The following is a 15,992-nucleotide window of genomic DNA, read 5'->3' as shown; positions in this document are numbered from 1 at the left end:
TTGATTTTGACCTTCAAGTTCATGAGCAATGGGTAGAAGGGATTATTTTAGACATGGCAGCAGCTGTGTCAGGTGAAGGTTATTCTGTCTGGGAACAGGAGTGACGAATGTCGAGCCAGATCAGCAAGGACTTGGGTAAGAGGCCGAGAAAGTGAATTTCATTCTGCAGATATCAAGCCTGTGGGGAGGCTTGATTGTATAAGGAAACTTCACTGTTTTTGTTAAAATTGTATGTAATTATTGTCTTTTACATGCAAACAAAATAGAAACCCGAACCTAAAAATCATCTGACAACTCCCCACCTAGATAAGACTACTGTGAGCTATAGTGGAACAGTCAGGCACCTTCTAGAAGTCATATCATGTCTGTCTAGAGGACAGAGTCACAAAACAAGTTTTCTTTTATTTCTCTAATATTTGTGGACATATTTTTATGTCAATAAAGTAGAAAAATGTAAGGCTTATGTATGTATGAAATAGGTATACCTATAATATACACATATTGTGTTGCTTGGTGTATTCATTGTTATAAAATGTCTGTAATACACGTTTTTACTTTCTAGGTTGGTGACCTCTTGGGTGCAAATTCTGTGGTTTGTGATGGGGTCAAAGCACACTTCATACATTTTTGTTTGAATGAACTTCTCAGAAGCATTTCAATAGGCTTTGCATACACCCCCAGCCATCCAACATGCATGCCCCATGCCTGTCCAATGCTCACCCTAGCACTCATCATGTGCAGAAATGCTAGGTCACTCCTCACACTCTCAATAACATGGCAACACAGATAGCTGGTTCCATAGATGAGTTCTTTACTTTAAGCCATGTTACTTTAGCTTTGACCAGTCTCTCTCTCTCTCTCTCTCTCTCTCTCTCTCTCTCTCTCTCTCTCTCTCTCTCTCTCTCTCTCTCTCTCTCCCCTCCCCCTCCCCCTCCCTCCCTCCCTCCCTCCCTCCCTCCCTCCCTCCCTCCCTCCCTCCCTCTCTCTCTCTCTCTCTCTCTCTCTCTCTCTCTCTCTCTCTCTCTCTCTCTCTCTCTGCCTTTCTCCTGCTTCTCTCCTGTGTGCAGATGTGACTATGTTGAGAAGACATAGACCCTAGTTTTTCAACTTAAAAAAATTATTTACTTTAAAAAATTGTGCGCATATTACATGCATACTGCAGCACATGTGTGTGTGCATATCATGTGCATGCTGCAGCACATGTGTGGAGGTAAGATGATAACCTTGGGCATTAGTCCTCTCTCTCCTCTGTTTGAGGATCTTTCCTGCTGTCCATGGCTGCATCTTCTGGGCAGGCTGACTCATCAGCTCCTGGCCAATTTTGTCTCTGCCTCCCATCTCTCTGTAGCAGTGCTGGGATTATAGATGTGAGCCCTTCTATCAGGCTTTTAACATGGACTTGCATGGGAAATTCAGGTCATTGGGCATGTGCAGCAGGTGTTTTTGACCCGCTGAGTCTCCCTGACACACATTTTGCCCTTTTAAAAAATAGATACTTTTCACTTTTTTCCTGGCACTATTGTTAAGTGACCACATGCTTACATGTCTTTTCATCAGTTTTGTGTGGTAAAATTCATCCACAGGAGGCTTTGTGTTCTTGTAAAGATCTCATTTGACCCTCCAGTTCCTGCCTTCAGTGCCTCTTCCTGCTCTATTAACAAATTTCATTTATGATTTATATGATCACTTATAAATGCTATTTGGCTGAAATGTCTTTCCAGTGTGTCATTGTGAGGTTTGATAATGGCATTATGCTAGTTTTAAAATAAAATACAGGTTCTCCTTTACATTAAAAAAAAGACATTAAATCTACTAATTCTTCTGTTATTTAAGTTCAGATTTCCTGAGCCCAAGTTTTTCCATGATTATTGACCTGTCTGGGCTTGGAGATGGCTTCTTGACCATTCTAATTAATTGACATTTAAAAATAATTTCCCAACTATTCTCTTTCCATAAATGATCTTGTATGGTCAGCTCTCTGTGGCTGTAACAAAACCCAAACACAATCCACTTAAAAAGGTTTATTTTGGTTCCCAGAGCCTTCACTGGGGACTAGGCAGTCACCTTCTTGCTTTGGGGCTGGGATGGCAGTTCACGGTGGGAGAGTATGGGAGAACAAACCTCTTTACAGTCAGGACACAGCACCTCAGGTCCCACAATCCCCTTTGGGCCACACCACCAATGACTCAAGACTTCCTGTTTGTCCCAAGTTTATAAACTTTCCAACACTTTCAACAGTGCCAACCCTTTAACCATGGGCCCCTGAGGGACGAAGCTGCTTCAGACTACGGCGGGTCTCTTGTCTGTCTGGGTGACACTTTCTGCTTTCTTACTCTCAGTTTTCAGGCTTGTGCTTTCTTTCCACCACAGTTTTTCTTTTTCTTTCTTTCTCTTATCTTTCTTTTTTTTTTTTTAAGAACCCGAAGGCCTGTGGGTTTATTTTGAGAACACTATCTTGGATATATTGATCAGTATACTGATTTATTTATATCAGTTTTTTAAGATTGTTATATTTGGCATCTTCAATTGTTATTTCCCAGAATCCCTGTGGCTACATTTTAAAAGATCTCTTGGTCCCCAATGTCCATGTGGCTGAGTGTGTACACACACACACACACACACACACACACACACACACACACACACATGCACACACAGATATTTACATTTTTCATCTTTCCTAAATTTATTTAATCTACTGGAAGACTAATATGCAACTATTTTTGGAATATCTGAGATGTATATTTTCTGTTTGCAGCATGAGGACTCTGTTGTCTACCTAACCAATAACTGTTATAAAAAAAAAAAAGAAAGCAAACAAAAGTGACAATATACACTCATTTAAAACTTAAAAAAAAGGTATAGAATATGCTGAGGGAAATGAAAGTGTAAGGCCAAATGTTACAGTGCATTAGCAAACACATTAAACCCACGTGTTAAGGATATTAGTTTAATGTATAAATAATGGAGGCAAAGCCACCCAGTGACTGATCTAATACGATCAAAGTACCTGCTATGAAAGTAGCATTGGTCAATTTCAGTAGGTAAGACTCTCCATACGGCAAACATTTAAAGGGATGAGAGACCAAGTCCGAAGTTTAAACATAAGAATAACTCTAATATCTGTTTCCAAAACAGTTTTATTTTATTTTTGGTTAGAAATTTTCTTTTTTTCCTATCACACTCTTGCCAAGTAGTACCATAGATCAGCTTGCCTATTCTTGAACTCAGTGTAAATAGAACACAGGGCATACATTCTTCCACATCTGGCTTTCACTCAACATGTCTTCTAGGGCCCATTCACATGGTTCTGTACTGAAGTTCATGTTTTTCATTGCTGAGGATTATCCTATGATAGGTAATCACTACTGATGTTCTCTGGGTCCTTGCCATTTAGAAGTGTCACAAATGAAGCTGCTGCAAGCATGTAACACTTTTTTTTTGGACGAGGTACATACTCTTTTCTGTTGGAAAGGTACTCAGGAGAGAAGTTATGGGTTGTAAGCTTACTTCAGTCGACAGTGCCAGCCTGTTCTCTGAGGTGGAAGAGCTAATGTGTGCTCACCAGGTCTTACTCTGGGATGTCTGGCTCACCAGGTCTTACTCTGGGATGTCTGGCTGCCACATGGCCTCACTGCGTTTTCACACTGTCAGGTTTGGTGGTTCATTTGCTTTTCATTTTGCTGTATGGAGCAGTCTTGTGGAATCGACAACATTGTCTTTACTGTGGGTATATCAGAACTGGGGGTAATTCACCCAGGCAGAAGCCCTGACTGCAGGGCAGTAGAGGCATCCACACTCAGCTTTGTGTCATATGCCCTAACCTTTAGGGATCGCTGTTGAGTGGCAGATAAAATCCAAGGTCTTCTTCCAAAAGCCCAAGTCTTGCATATTCTGCATTTGCCCCAGGCTATGACCTTATCTTCTAGCTGCTTCTGCATTTACCACAGGCTAGTAACTTGAAAATACCTACATGGCTACACTCTCTCATTTCATCCTCACAACAACCAACAATCTTCTAAAAGGGGCCTAGCATGGTCCTCAGTTGACAGAACTGGAACCCAAGGTGCAGGGAGAGGAAGACTCATCCCAGACACAGCATTATTAAGAGGCAGAGGCAAGACTCCATCTGGAGGGAGCCCTGGGAACTCCTTTCTCTGCACTCACCTCTAAGCCCAACGTTGCAGAACCCACAGATGCAGGCTGTCGTGGGGACTTTCTCCCAGCCTATGTGCTCCAGTGCATCTTAGACTCACATGGCGCCTGGACATGTGATTCTAGGGGCCTCCCATGTCTTACTTTTTCCTTCTATATACAATAGATTTTAGTTCTCCCGCATGAGGTACAGCCCAGGCCCTCTGGAGCACTTAACAGGACATTCCAACCCAAGCATACCAGGTCAGGACCAGGGGACAGGCTGCTGGGGAAATAAGGAATCCATGTATGAGAGCAGCTGCAATCAACCAATCAGGACTCTCAAGGAAGGGCACCATTGTCTACCTGTAGTCATTGGCATAGGCCGAGTGTTGATTCTGTGAGTTGGTGTGGCTATGCAGGGAAGGAACATGAGGATGAGGCTGGTCAGTTTGAAGTTCCAGGCGCTCAGAATCGCAAGACTTCAGACAGTGGCTGGATGTCTTGACTGGGGCATAGGTTGACTTCTAGATGGGTGGCTGAGTATGTTTGACAAGGGAACTGGGGTCCAGGAAGACACTGGGGTCAGCCAGGACTCAGGTGGAGGAAGCCCAGAGGAGAAGAGATCACAGTGTGGGAAGAAACTCATGCCCAGATGTGGCACTGGGAATCAGCTCAGTACAGCACGGCACAATACAGTCCAGGCTCCTGGTTGGCAAGGATAGGTCTCTTTAAGCCCTACGCAGACAAGGTAGGCCCCAGTGTGGGTTGGTATCTAGTGGAGAAATCCGCTCTGGGGTGAGGAAAGCTGGGCTGAGCACTGACAGGCATGTTCTCCCCTGAATCCAGTATGCCAAGTCCATAGGGCAGAGATAGTGTGGGGACAGAGCAGATCTCCTAGGCTCTCTTGACTTTTACCTACTGCATAGTCTTTGGTGGAGTGGACCTTTCCAGGCCTCTGTTTCCAACTTCAAAACAGAGGTAAGCATGGAACCTATTCCCTAAAGGTTTTGGGGGTGAGGGAAGGATTGTGTGTAAAACACTTAGAACAATGTCCACACCTGTTTTGTGAGCAGCACCTGATGCTGCCCAGCTGTCTTAGACAACTGCCAGCAAAGGGTCATATGGAGTCTCTGGAAGGTGGTCCCCCTGGACTCCAGCTCCTCTGTCTCTCTCATGCTGCAGGCTGTATCTCGTGCCCTGTCTCACAGAGTGTGTCCTTAGCCCCCTGCAGGTTCTGGAGATAACGTCTGGGAGCAGACACTCCCCAGCAGTATTCTTCAGTTCCTCGGTCTGGTGCACCGCTCCTGCCCCCAGGACCCGGCATGGAGGACCCCTGACTTTCTTCAGACCCTGGCCATCATCACCTTCCCCCCAGAAGCCCAGAAGGTAGGAACTTGCCTTGCTCTGAGGCCTCAGGGTGAGCAGCTATGAACGTTATCATCCTTCACGGGTGAAGGACCGAGTACCTCCCTACCTCCCAAAGTTAAAATGCACGTTAAGCAACTTGACTGAACACTGAATAAACAATGTCGGTCATTTCCCTTTTCTTGACTGAGGTGCAGCTCAAGGTCAATTTCAGCCCCAGAGTCCAGCTTTTTTGTTCGTTGTCTGTTTCAGTTGTTCAAAATCTCAATACTAAGATATTGATCACAACTCAAGTCCAAATATATATGGACTATATACCACCCTGGTGTTGGGCAACTAGTACCCAGGGGCCTCTTGCCACTTGTGACATAGACAGGGAATATGTGGCACCATTGTTTCACTCTCCACCTTTTGTCCTCTGCATTTTTTGTGTCTTCAGCCCCCCCCTGGGCTTGAACCAGGTCTTTTTCTGGGCCATTGGTTTGTGAGGGCCCAACTCAAAGCTAGACAGACCAGGAAGAGACAGGACACAAGGGCTCGTGTGGGTCTAGAGGAGGAGGTCTTCAGTCTTGATTGCTGGAATGTCAGAGTGGGGTTTGGGGAAGACATGTGAGTTTGAGGCAGAGAAGCAGTCCAAGCAGGTCAAAGGTGCATGAGTCCGAGCTCTGTGGGATCAGGTGGGTCAAAATCCTCGAGGAGATAGCTGGGTGAAAGCAGGAGGCCAGAGCTGGGGCAGAGAACCAAATACAGGAAGAAGAAGGGCAGAAATCTACACTTTTGTCACGGCTGTAGTGAATTAGGAAGCAGAGACCCAGAGGGAGATGCCATGCTTGTTTGAAAATCGTAACAATGGCTAGAAGGGCATAGTAGAAGCAGGGCCTATGGTCCCTGACTTCCACAGGGTTGAGCTTGGAGTGGCTGCTCATTGCCACGTTAAAAAGCTAGTGGGTAAGTGAAGTGCCCCGATCCAGTCCTTTTCGGAGGTGTGTGCATGGTGACAAAGCTCATCTCCTGAGGCCCCTGGTGTACAAGTCTGAACATGGTACCTTGTGTAACCGCACAGCACCAGATGAAGGCAGGGTCAGCAAGAGAACACAGCGATTCAGAAAGCAAAATGACCCTCTGTGCCCTTGGGCTGAGTGTGGGGTCCTGAGGCCCATCTGAACAAAGGGTGGCAAGACTGAGACATGCTACCCTTCCCAGGATTAACAAGCGGCGGTCCTCCAAACCTGTGTCCTTTCCATTATGGCCAGCTTCAAATACGCAGCTGACCAGCACCGAAGAGTCTAGCCAGTGCTCTGTAACCAGGGGCTCTGTGTTTGGGAGTGCGACCAGACTCAGATGAAAAGACGTTTAGATATTAAATTTGTTTTTAATCTGTCCCCAATATGTGCTGATTTTTCTCGTCATCATCCCACAAACAATGCATTTTAATAGCATTAATGTTACATTAAGCACTGCCATGCATGTGGAGATGAAATATTAAGGTGTGTGCGTAGGGGCTTGAGGGGGGAGGTTGGAACAGGATCTATGCAAACACGCTACCATTTTCTATAAAGGAGTTGAGCATCTGGGGACTTTGGTATCTTCAGGGGTCCTGAAAGCAACAGTCCCGTAGATGCTAAGGGACAAGCATGTCTAGTTTAAATAAAGAGATTAAATATAAAGGCTAGAAGATATGTAAAAAATGAGAAAGTGATCACACAATGGTTTGACAAATTCATATAAACACAAGTAACTCACTAGAAAAGTAAGAGTGAAAAATCCAGAGACCCAAAGAAGCCCTAGCTGGCTGCAGCTGGGAGAGGCCCACATGCAAGGACCAGGTGACCTGGGCCAAGCAGGGAGAAGGACAGTCCTTCAGTGTGCTCTTACCCTGCTCAGTGGGTCTGAGGAAGGGAACCAGGCACCCAAAGCCCATGGCCGGGCACTGTGACCCGAGTGCTGCCTCAGCCTGTGTCTGCCCGGTTTGTCATTTAAACCAAATGCACTCTGACCCGAGGTGCTTCCTCCACACATTCACCTGTCATTGCTGCTGTGGGAGGGAAGTAGAAGAAGTCCCTCCCTCCACAAAATCATTTCTGCAGCCAAAAATTACCCCAGGGGGCCAAGCCAGCCCCTCCTCTGGGCTTCTGCTCTGGTTTTGGTGTACCCTTCATCCAACCACGCCTCAACTGAGTCCACCCTGCCCGGCCTTTGTTACACACACAATGCGACAGAACCTGCCCTTGCAGGCGGCCGGCGGCCAAAAGCTTTCCATTTGTGGGGAATTTATATGGCATCTTTCCAGTCGAGGCCGCACGGAGCTAATTAATGCAGTCACAACGTCCCTAGGTGCCATTAAATTCATTTTATGGCTTAATTAAGAATGGCTGCATTAATTTTATGAATGAGCAAAGGGAGGTACCAACAGATGAAGGCACATGAAAAGTTCACGGGGCGGGAGTCAGGAGTCCCTGGCCGTGTGTCCTTCGGTCTGTCATTTGGCTTCCTGGTATCTCCATGTCATCCTGGGCTATCTAGGGGAATGAGCCCTGCCGGATTTTCTCTTTCTTTCTTTCTTTCTTTCTTTCTTTCTTTCTTTCTTTCTTTCTTTCTTTCTTTCTTTCTTTCTTTCTTTCTTTCTTTCTTTCTTTCTCTTTCTTTCTTCCTTCCTTCCTTCCTCCCTCCCTCCCTCCCTCCCTCCCTCCCTTCTTTTCTCTCTCTCTCTCCCTCCTTCCTTCCTTCTCTCTCTTTCTTTCCTCCCTTCCTTCTCTCTCTCTCTCTCTCTCTCTCTCTCTCTCTCTCTCTCTCTCTCTTTCTTTCTTTCATCAAATCTTCAGTGAGAATCTAAGCTCCAGACAGCTTTGGAGATCTGGGAAAGATTCTTTCCAGCTCTGCCTCTCTGTCCTTCTCACCTGGGGGTGCTGTCTGTCAGCATTAGCGGGGCTGGAGCAGGTGGAGACCTGGGGACTCAGGGCAGGAGCTGAATTCCAGAGTCAGACATCGTCATGTCCAGTATGGCACTCTAGACCTGCTTGCTGGTCTCTAACCCTTTGACTCTCAAAGGGCATCTCAGACAGCTGTGGCCACGTCACAGGCAGTTTAACCCCAGGCCAGTCTTATGCCTCTGCAGAGCAGGGTTCCTTGCAGGAGTCAGGCTTGAGGAGAACCCTGCCCACACTGAACTGTGGCATGTGGGAAAAGGCTTCCAGGCAGGGCCAACCACACTGCTGTATCGCTTGTCTTCCAGGAGGCAATGTCCGAGTCCTCTAGAGACACCAGCAGTCCTGAGGCCTCTGCTGAGTCCAGCAGTACTGCTGAGGAGTTCCAGGCTTCTTTGAAGTCACATCCAGCTCGGAGGCAGCTGAGAGAATTCATGCAAGTCCTCCTGAGGGAGCTGCTGCTCGGAGTGTCCAGCCCCAAGCAGTGGCTACCCTTGGAGGTGCTCCTGGAGGTAGGTTAGAAGGGGTGTTCTTGGACTGTGTGCAGGGGGAGGGGACTGGCCCATAAGAGCAGGGCATGCCCAGACTGGAGAGACTAGCTGGCTGTTGGGAGACTGTCTGTTAGTACTGCGTGGCCTGGTGTGGAGCCTGGGAACCTCAGACCTTGGTGGAGCAACGGATGAATAGATGTGAGGTCCTCGGAAGTGGAGTGTTTTGTGGAAGTGCTTTGTAAGTGGGTGTTTGGGAGAATGGGAAGAGAAGCAGAACTGTGGGGCAGAAGCTTGTTCAAAGATGGTCTCAGCTCTGGTCCCAGTGGGAAGTGGCATCTTGTATTCCAGAGTGAACTTCACCTTGAGATACTTGCCAGGTGCCCAGTGGTGGTGCACTCCTCAGACTTGCTTCTTCACTCTGGGAGAGGGCATCACCTCCTGGGTGTCTGGGTCATCAGAGGACAATGCCTCAGTGCCTAAGAGAAAGGCAGTCTTGACTAGGCCGGAGCCCATACATGGTCACTGAGAGGCCATGATAACTCATGGCTGCTGTCTCAGTCCCAGGCCATGTTTTCAGGCTTCTCCGGATGGTGTCACCTGTCAGCAGAAGAGGGACTTCCAGTCTGAGGTCCTCCTTTCCACCATGGACATATTCTATGTCACAAGAGGGGGTAGCATGCCGACCCTAAGAGGTGAGTGGCTTCTGCAGTTTCTGTTTCTGGTCTTGGGCAGCTCACCGGGTCACCAAAATCCCAGGCTGAGTGTTGCCATCCCCTGGCATGTCCATCTCCACATACATCTTCAGCAAGAGTCTGTTGACCTCTGTTGACATAGATTCTATTTTCTGTGACACCCCTGTCATAGTTGGGCCATTCTGAGGTAGAAACTCCTTCTGTCTTCTGGGTTCAAATCCGTCTCCTCTGACTTCATCATACACCTGACTCCTTACTGTGGGAATGTGAGATAACTGAGCCTAACAGACTCTGATGCTTTTTAATCATGCTGATGAGGGATTCACTGCCCAGTAAACCCTTCTTGAGTGAAAGGCCCAAATGAAGATGCTGCCACCATCCCTCAGCACTTGAGACCTTAGTTACAGGACAGCTGAGGTTTCTTCTCAAAATCAAGCCCATGTCCCCCCAGTGTTTTCTGAGCCACAGGAATCCCACATAACACAGCTTACCTCTAGGGTTTTCTCCTCCCACCCTGTGTGTGTCTTTCTCTTGATGTCTGGCACCGAGGAGGGGAGGGGGTAGTAAAGGCAGAGTGTTGACATGGCAACCCAGTGTTTGTCTTGGCTCTGTCTCTGGACGGTGTTGTGGATAGTCTTGGTTAACTCAGGGTGGTTCTAGGAATCATCTGAGATCTCCACACACTGAGGAGAACACACTACCTGCTGTGTAAATGAGTCTGGCTGTCCGTTTCTCATTGCAGCTCTTCCCTTGGTTTTCTAGTTTGCTTTCTATACTGTGATAAAAGTCCATGGCCAAAGGCAGCTTGCGGAGGAGAACGTTTGCTTGGCCTACACAACCTGGTCACAGTCCATCACCGAGGAAGTCGAGGCAGGGATGCAAAAAGAGAGTATGGAGGAAAGCTGCTAGCAGCTTGCTCTCCCCGAACTGCTCAGTTTTCTTTCTCCTCTTACCCAGGACTAGATGCCCAGGGGTCCTCTCACCCTCAATGGCTGGGCATCCCACATCAATCGTTAATCATGAAGATGCCCCACTGACTTGCGTACAGGCCACTCTGATGGAGGCAATTCCACAACCGATGTTCTCTGGTCCCAGACGACCTCTAGCTTGTGTCAAGTTGACTAAAAACTAGCCTGCACATCAGTCCAACATGGCAGCATGGCCTTGGGTCCCCTTCTCACCTGCCTTAAACATTCAGCTCTCTCGTTTTCACGTCTAAGAACCCCCAGAAGAGACATTATTTTGCTTGTCTTCTTATCCTCTGATTTATATCACTAACTGGTTTAATCAAGATCGGTTTGCTTTGAATAAATTATGTGTTCACTGTGCACCTACTGGAGACTCCGTCTTCAGAACACTGGCACACACAGGTGACTAGGACACGGTCACCACAAGGGATTTATAGACGGCGGGGCGAAGAAACCCATTGGATTCTAACATCAGTCTGTCTCCTTACCCCACCCAGGAAGTAAGGAGCCTCAGTCAAACCCAGACGCTGCCATTGCTCCTTCCCTGGCGAACATTTCCTACTTCACCCAGAAGCTGGTGGAGAAGCTTTATAGCGGGATGTTCTCAGCAGATCCCAGGCACATCCTCCTCTTCATCATAGAGCACATCGGAGTGGTAAGAAGCTGGGTCACCAAGGTGGTAAGAAGCCGCCTGCTGATGGACTGGGTCCTCCTGGTTGTGCTGGATTTTTTGTCCAGGAGTTGAAACAGAATCCAAGATAGGTAGGGGAAAAGGAGGCTCTTTAAAATCTGAGGAGTGCTTGGTAGTTACTGCATACTCTAAAGCGTGGTCTCTCAGGCGCAGTCCCCTTTTCCTGTCCTTGGCATTTCTGGTAGAGGATGAATGGACTTGTGGAGCCCCCAATACTCTGGCCCTCTGCAGCCTCCCCTGAGTTGCTAATAAATTAAATGAAGTCCAATGACTCCAACTCTTTTAAGGGACATGGGAGAGAAAGGCACAGCTCAGGTGTCCCAGGTGACCCTTGCTGACCACCTAACCACTCTGACCTCAGGTTCTCATCCCTAAATGATATCATGCCATTTAAATGAAGTGATGCATTGAAATATTTATATAATAATATTTAACTATATATAATATATAACACTAAACAAACAACAAAATATATAATATTTACCAATACTGGGACTGTGGTTAACTACTCTTGCAATGATCAATATTGTTGTGACTATTAATAATGTACCTGTTTTTCAACACAGCTATTAACAGTATATTTTCACATATTGAATGTCAGCCACACGACCAGTGTTTCAGAAACTTCTGATTACTAAATCCATTTTCCAAAATATGGCTGTGGTCTTCTCTTAGCTTCTTTGTCTTTACATGAGTTTCTACTTGAATTCTGTCAATTACCGTTATTGATCCTTCTCTTCAATGGAGGCTCAAAGGTGTAGAAATCTAGTGACAATTGTGTCACTTGAAAAATACATTTGTTCACAATTTCATGCCTTTTTCAAAGTCCTCCCAACCACACTTTCTTCTCCCTTCTCCTCCTACTGAACTTCTTACTCTTCCCAAGTCCCCCTACTCAGTTCATGCCTTGTGTGAATTCATTTCACTACTTGAACGAGGTCATGTACCTCTGAGGAATGTGGCTCCTTCTCTCCCAGCAACTATTAATTGCCTAGAGTTCCTCTGGGAAAGATGGGACCATTTCAGACTCTTGCCCATCTACGCTGGCATGTCAAGGGGCCCAGTCTTGTGCAGCTCATGCGCTGGTAGCCACAGCTGCTGTACGTAGCTCATTATGCCCAGAAGACATTTCATAGAATTCGCCCCATCCTGCAGCTCTCCAGTCGTTCTTTCCCCTCTTGGGTGATGTCCTGGGCCATTGGAAGGGGCGATATAGGTACTGTCTAGGGCAAGCACTCAACAGTCATTTAGTCTCCTCGTACTGACCAGTCACGAATCTCTCTGCATGAACTGTTGCCCTCTATGTATGGAAGCTTCTCTGACTGTGTGACTTTTTGGTGGCATTGTTTCTGTTGTAAAGTGAGTCCGTGTGTAAAGCTGCAAACTGTTCCTGAGTACATGTATCTTCCTTTGGTGGTGCAGGTCATCGAGAACCCATCTTCCCAAAGGGACACTGCCGTGAGCGCTTTATACAGCAGTTTGAACAAAGTCGTCCTGCACTGCCTCTCCAAGCCCCAGCAGTCCCTGTCTGAGTGCCTTGGCCTCCTCCGGATCCTGGACTTCCTCCAGGAGCACTGGGACATTATCTTTGCCACTTACAATTCCAACGTCAACTTCCTCCTGTGCCTCATGCATTGTCTTTTGCTGCTGAATGCAAGGAGGTAGGAACTGAGGCTTTCTTCCCTGTGCCAGGGGTCAGTGCAGAAGAGCACATCGCAGAAGGGAAGGCTATCTAGGGGAGGTCGATATAAATGAAAGGAGGGCTCTGTTTAGCTGGCTAGCTGAAGTTGTGTGCAGGGTTTGATAATAGCTAAGCCATCCCCAAGTCCGTGTGACTAGAGGCATCAAAAAATATGATTTATCTTATTTCCACAATTCTAAGATATTTAATTGGTTTCATTTTTGAGGCAGAAGATGCAAACATTAAACATACACATTGATTTTTTTATATAGCCAGATTTCAGAAACATTAATATTTGATAAATGCAATCTTAGTATGGAAAACATTTCATAATTCAATGTACCATACAAGCTAGGAATAATTTTCTTTGCAGAAAACCACACACAATATGCATGGGATTCAGAACAATATCAACAAACACGTTTGCCTAAGAAACACTGACAAGCTGCTGTGGAATAGGCTCCCTTTCTGGAAGCCCCATTTGAATCCATGGCACTTGACCTTGTGTATGTTCAGCTCATCGCTATGTACATTTAGGTGGAGAATATTTACTCTTTCATCTGAAGTGCTTGGGACCAGATGTGTTTCATATTTTGGATTTTTAAAAAATTTTGGAATATTTGCATATCTATATCTATCTATATCTATATATGATGAATATGTATATGTATGAAAAATGAAATAAGATGAGGATGATACCCAGAAGTAAACACCATGTTTATTTGTTTCAAATATACCTTACATGTGTGGCCTGGAAATAATTTTGTACACTATGTTTGATACGTTTGTTTGTTTGAGAACCCCACGTGAGGTCAAGTGTAGGATTTTAGCTTGCAGTATCATTTTGTTTTGAAAAGCTTCAGATTCTGGACTCCTCTGAACTCCCATTGTCAGGCTGGGGATGCTTGGCCACACCGAGCCTGTGAGTGTGGCTTCGCATCGTGAGAGCTGTGTTGAGTGGAGGGAGAAAGAGACAGCGGGGCATTAGATGCTGCCATTTCAGCTTTCCTTCCATTTGTTGAGATGGGGTCTCACTATGTAGACCAAGCTGCCTCACACTCATATCAATCCCCCTGCATCTTACATGCTAGGATTACAGGTGTTCACTAACTTCCCACTCATCTCTCTCCCCCTCTGTGTTTTATTTTTGAGAAGTAGCGTAGTCTGGCCTCAAACTTGCTATGTGGCTGAGGCTGGCCTTGAACTCCTGATCTCGTTGCCTCCACCCCTATGATCCTATGGTTATTTGTATCCACCACCATGCCCAATGTAGCCTTTCTGGATCATAGTGTCAGTATAAATGATAAGTTTAATCACTTAACAAAAGCGACTTCTCTAATCCTATTGAACATCAGCCATCATTAGTACCAACTCAGCTGAACGCTCTCCAGGAAGCCAAGCATTGCACAGGCCCCTGATTCCGGCCCTCGGGAGGTTGAAGCACCATGATCATGAGGTCAAGGCTAGCCTGGTCTAAGTAGAGACCTGGGGAAGCCTCCACCCCAGAGGGGGCACTTCACCTTCCATGTTTTAATTTGTAAAAGATCCGTTCTCAGTGTATGGTTAACTCTGGAGGCTTCTCCTTGTCTCTTTATGTGGGAACCCAGGTGAGGGGACTAGAATGCCCTTTTGCACACTGGGGTTGGCATCCTCTTCAGGCCCTTCTGTAGAACAGGCTATTCTCTAAATTTCAACAGTGGCCATTCTTGTACGTGGGCAGATTTTTATTTCTTTGTTAGCTATTTCAGATTAGAACTACAGATTGTAATATTTTCTCTGCTCAGAGGCTGAGAAGGGCTTCTGGAAGAAGGCACATGCACTAGTGTGAGTCAGGCTGCCACAGGAGAAGGTTTCTGGGGAGCCTAGTGTGTGAATGATTGTGCCCCGGTCAGAACTGGATGTACGAAGTGGGGGGCCCTGGCAACATTAAACACGAAGTGTATATTTACAAATTACTAATGTTTTCAAGATGGTGATAACAGAGTCCTTCAAAGAGTAGGACCCTGTGCAGTTACAGGCCCTGGAAACTAGCCCTGGCACTGTGGGATGACATGAAAGCCCAAAAGAGTCAAGTATCCATGCTTTGGGAGTGCCAGTTCTGATGACAGGGAGAAGGCACAAAGAGATGACTCAGAGACCCTACTGGAGGCACAAGCAGAATTTCCTAAGCTATGACAATCTATAACGATAAGGCATTTTCTGTTGACTGTAAAGCCATTGTTCAGTATCAGCTGTGGACATCATTATGATGATTTTTTTTTTAGATTGACTTGGCATGCTTTTCTATGTTGATATATACTGAGTTTTAGGGGTGGCCTCTTACAATAAAGAGCCATGGCAACATCTCATGGAAACTTGAGTTTACGGTGAAATTTCCCTTGTTTTTTCTAGTTATCCGGAAGGATTTGGATTGGAGCCCAAGCCCAGAATCACTCCTTATCATCAAGTCTTCCTTTCTCCAAACGAAGAAGAGAAAGGCAGAAAGGAGGAAGGCCTCCCAAGCTTGAGCGATGGTACATTTTGCTGGGTTTTCCATGCGGGAACGGGGTTGGATTGCAGCCATTGCAGTATTGCACTATTCCATTGATCTTTCCAAGGGAAGTATGCAAATAACATGAAAGAAACTTCCAGGGGGTCAAGAGAAACCCTAGGAAATTCTAGAGGGGTGAGACAGCACAGCGAGCTGGGAAGAAGGGCACTGGAGTGATCTGTGTAGGCTTGATAGAATGGAAATGGATGGATAGATGTATGAATGGAGGATAGAGGCGTGGATGAGAGGCTGGGAGGATGGGTGGGAGGATGGAGGGATGGATGGATGGATGGATGGATGGAGGGATGGAGGGATGGAGGCATGAATGGAGGGATGGATGGATGAGTGGATAGGTGGGTGGATGGATGGATGGATGGATGGGTGGATAGAAGGATGGAAGGTAAGATAAAAGGATGAATAAAAAGATGGAGAGGAAGCTTAGCTTACTGTAATCCATTGACTCCTCACCTTAATTTGAAACTGATGTGTCATCTCAACTAGTTCCTTGCTACC

The 15,992-nt window shown here is 46.3% G+C and overlaps 1 protein-coding gene across 3 annotated transcripts in view; it reads left to right on the top strand.

Moving 5' to 3' along the window:
- Positions 1 to 15,992, top strand: part of Wdfy4 (WDFY family member 4) — a 254,176-nt gene that overhangs the window by 108,942 nt on the left and 129,242 nt on the right. For all 3 annotated transcript variants that reach the window (XM_006976744.4, XM_076544367.1, XM_076544368.1), the window contains 6 exons: positions 5,359 to 5,523; positions 8,735 to 8,938; positions 9,495 to 9,609; positions 11,075 to 11,232; positions 12,691 to 12,929; positions 15,341 to 15,462. In XM_006976744.4, coding sequence (XP_006976806.1) covers positions 5,359 to 5,523; positions 8,735 to 8,938; positions 9,495 to 9,609; positions 11,075 to 11,232; positions 12,691 to 12,929; positions 15,341 to 15,462 — 1,003 coding nt within the window. The remainder of the gene's footprint in view (positions 1 to 5,358; positions 5,524 to 8,734; positions 8,939 to 9,494; positions 9,610 to 11,074; positions 11,233 to 12,690; positions 12,930 to 15,340; positions 15,463 to 15,992) is intronic.

Source organism: Peromyscus maniculatus, chromosome 9 (assembly GCF_049852395.1).
Source record: "Peromyscus maniculatus bairdii isolate BWxNUB_F1_BW_parent chromosome 9, HU_Pman_BW_mat_3.1, whole genome shotgun sequence".
NCBI lineage: Eukaryota > Metazoa > Chordata > Mammalia > Rodentia > Cricetidae > Peromyscus > Peromyscus maniculatus.
The sequence above is the reverse complement of the archived record's forward strand: the minus strand, read 5'-3'. Positions and strand labels throughout refer to the sequence as shown.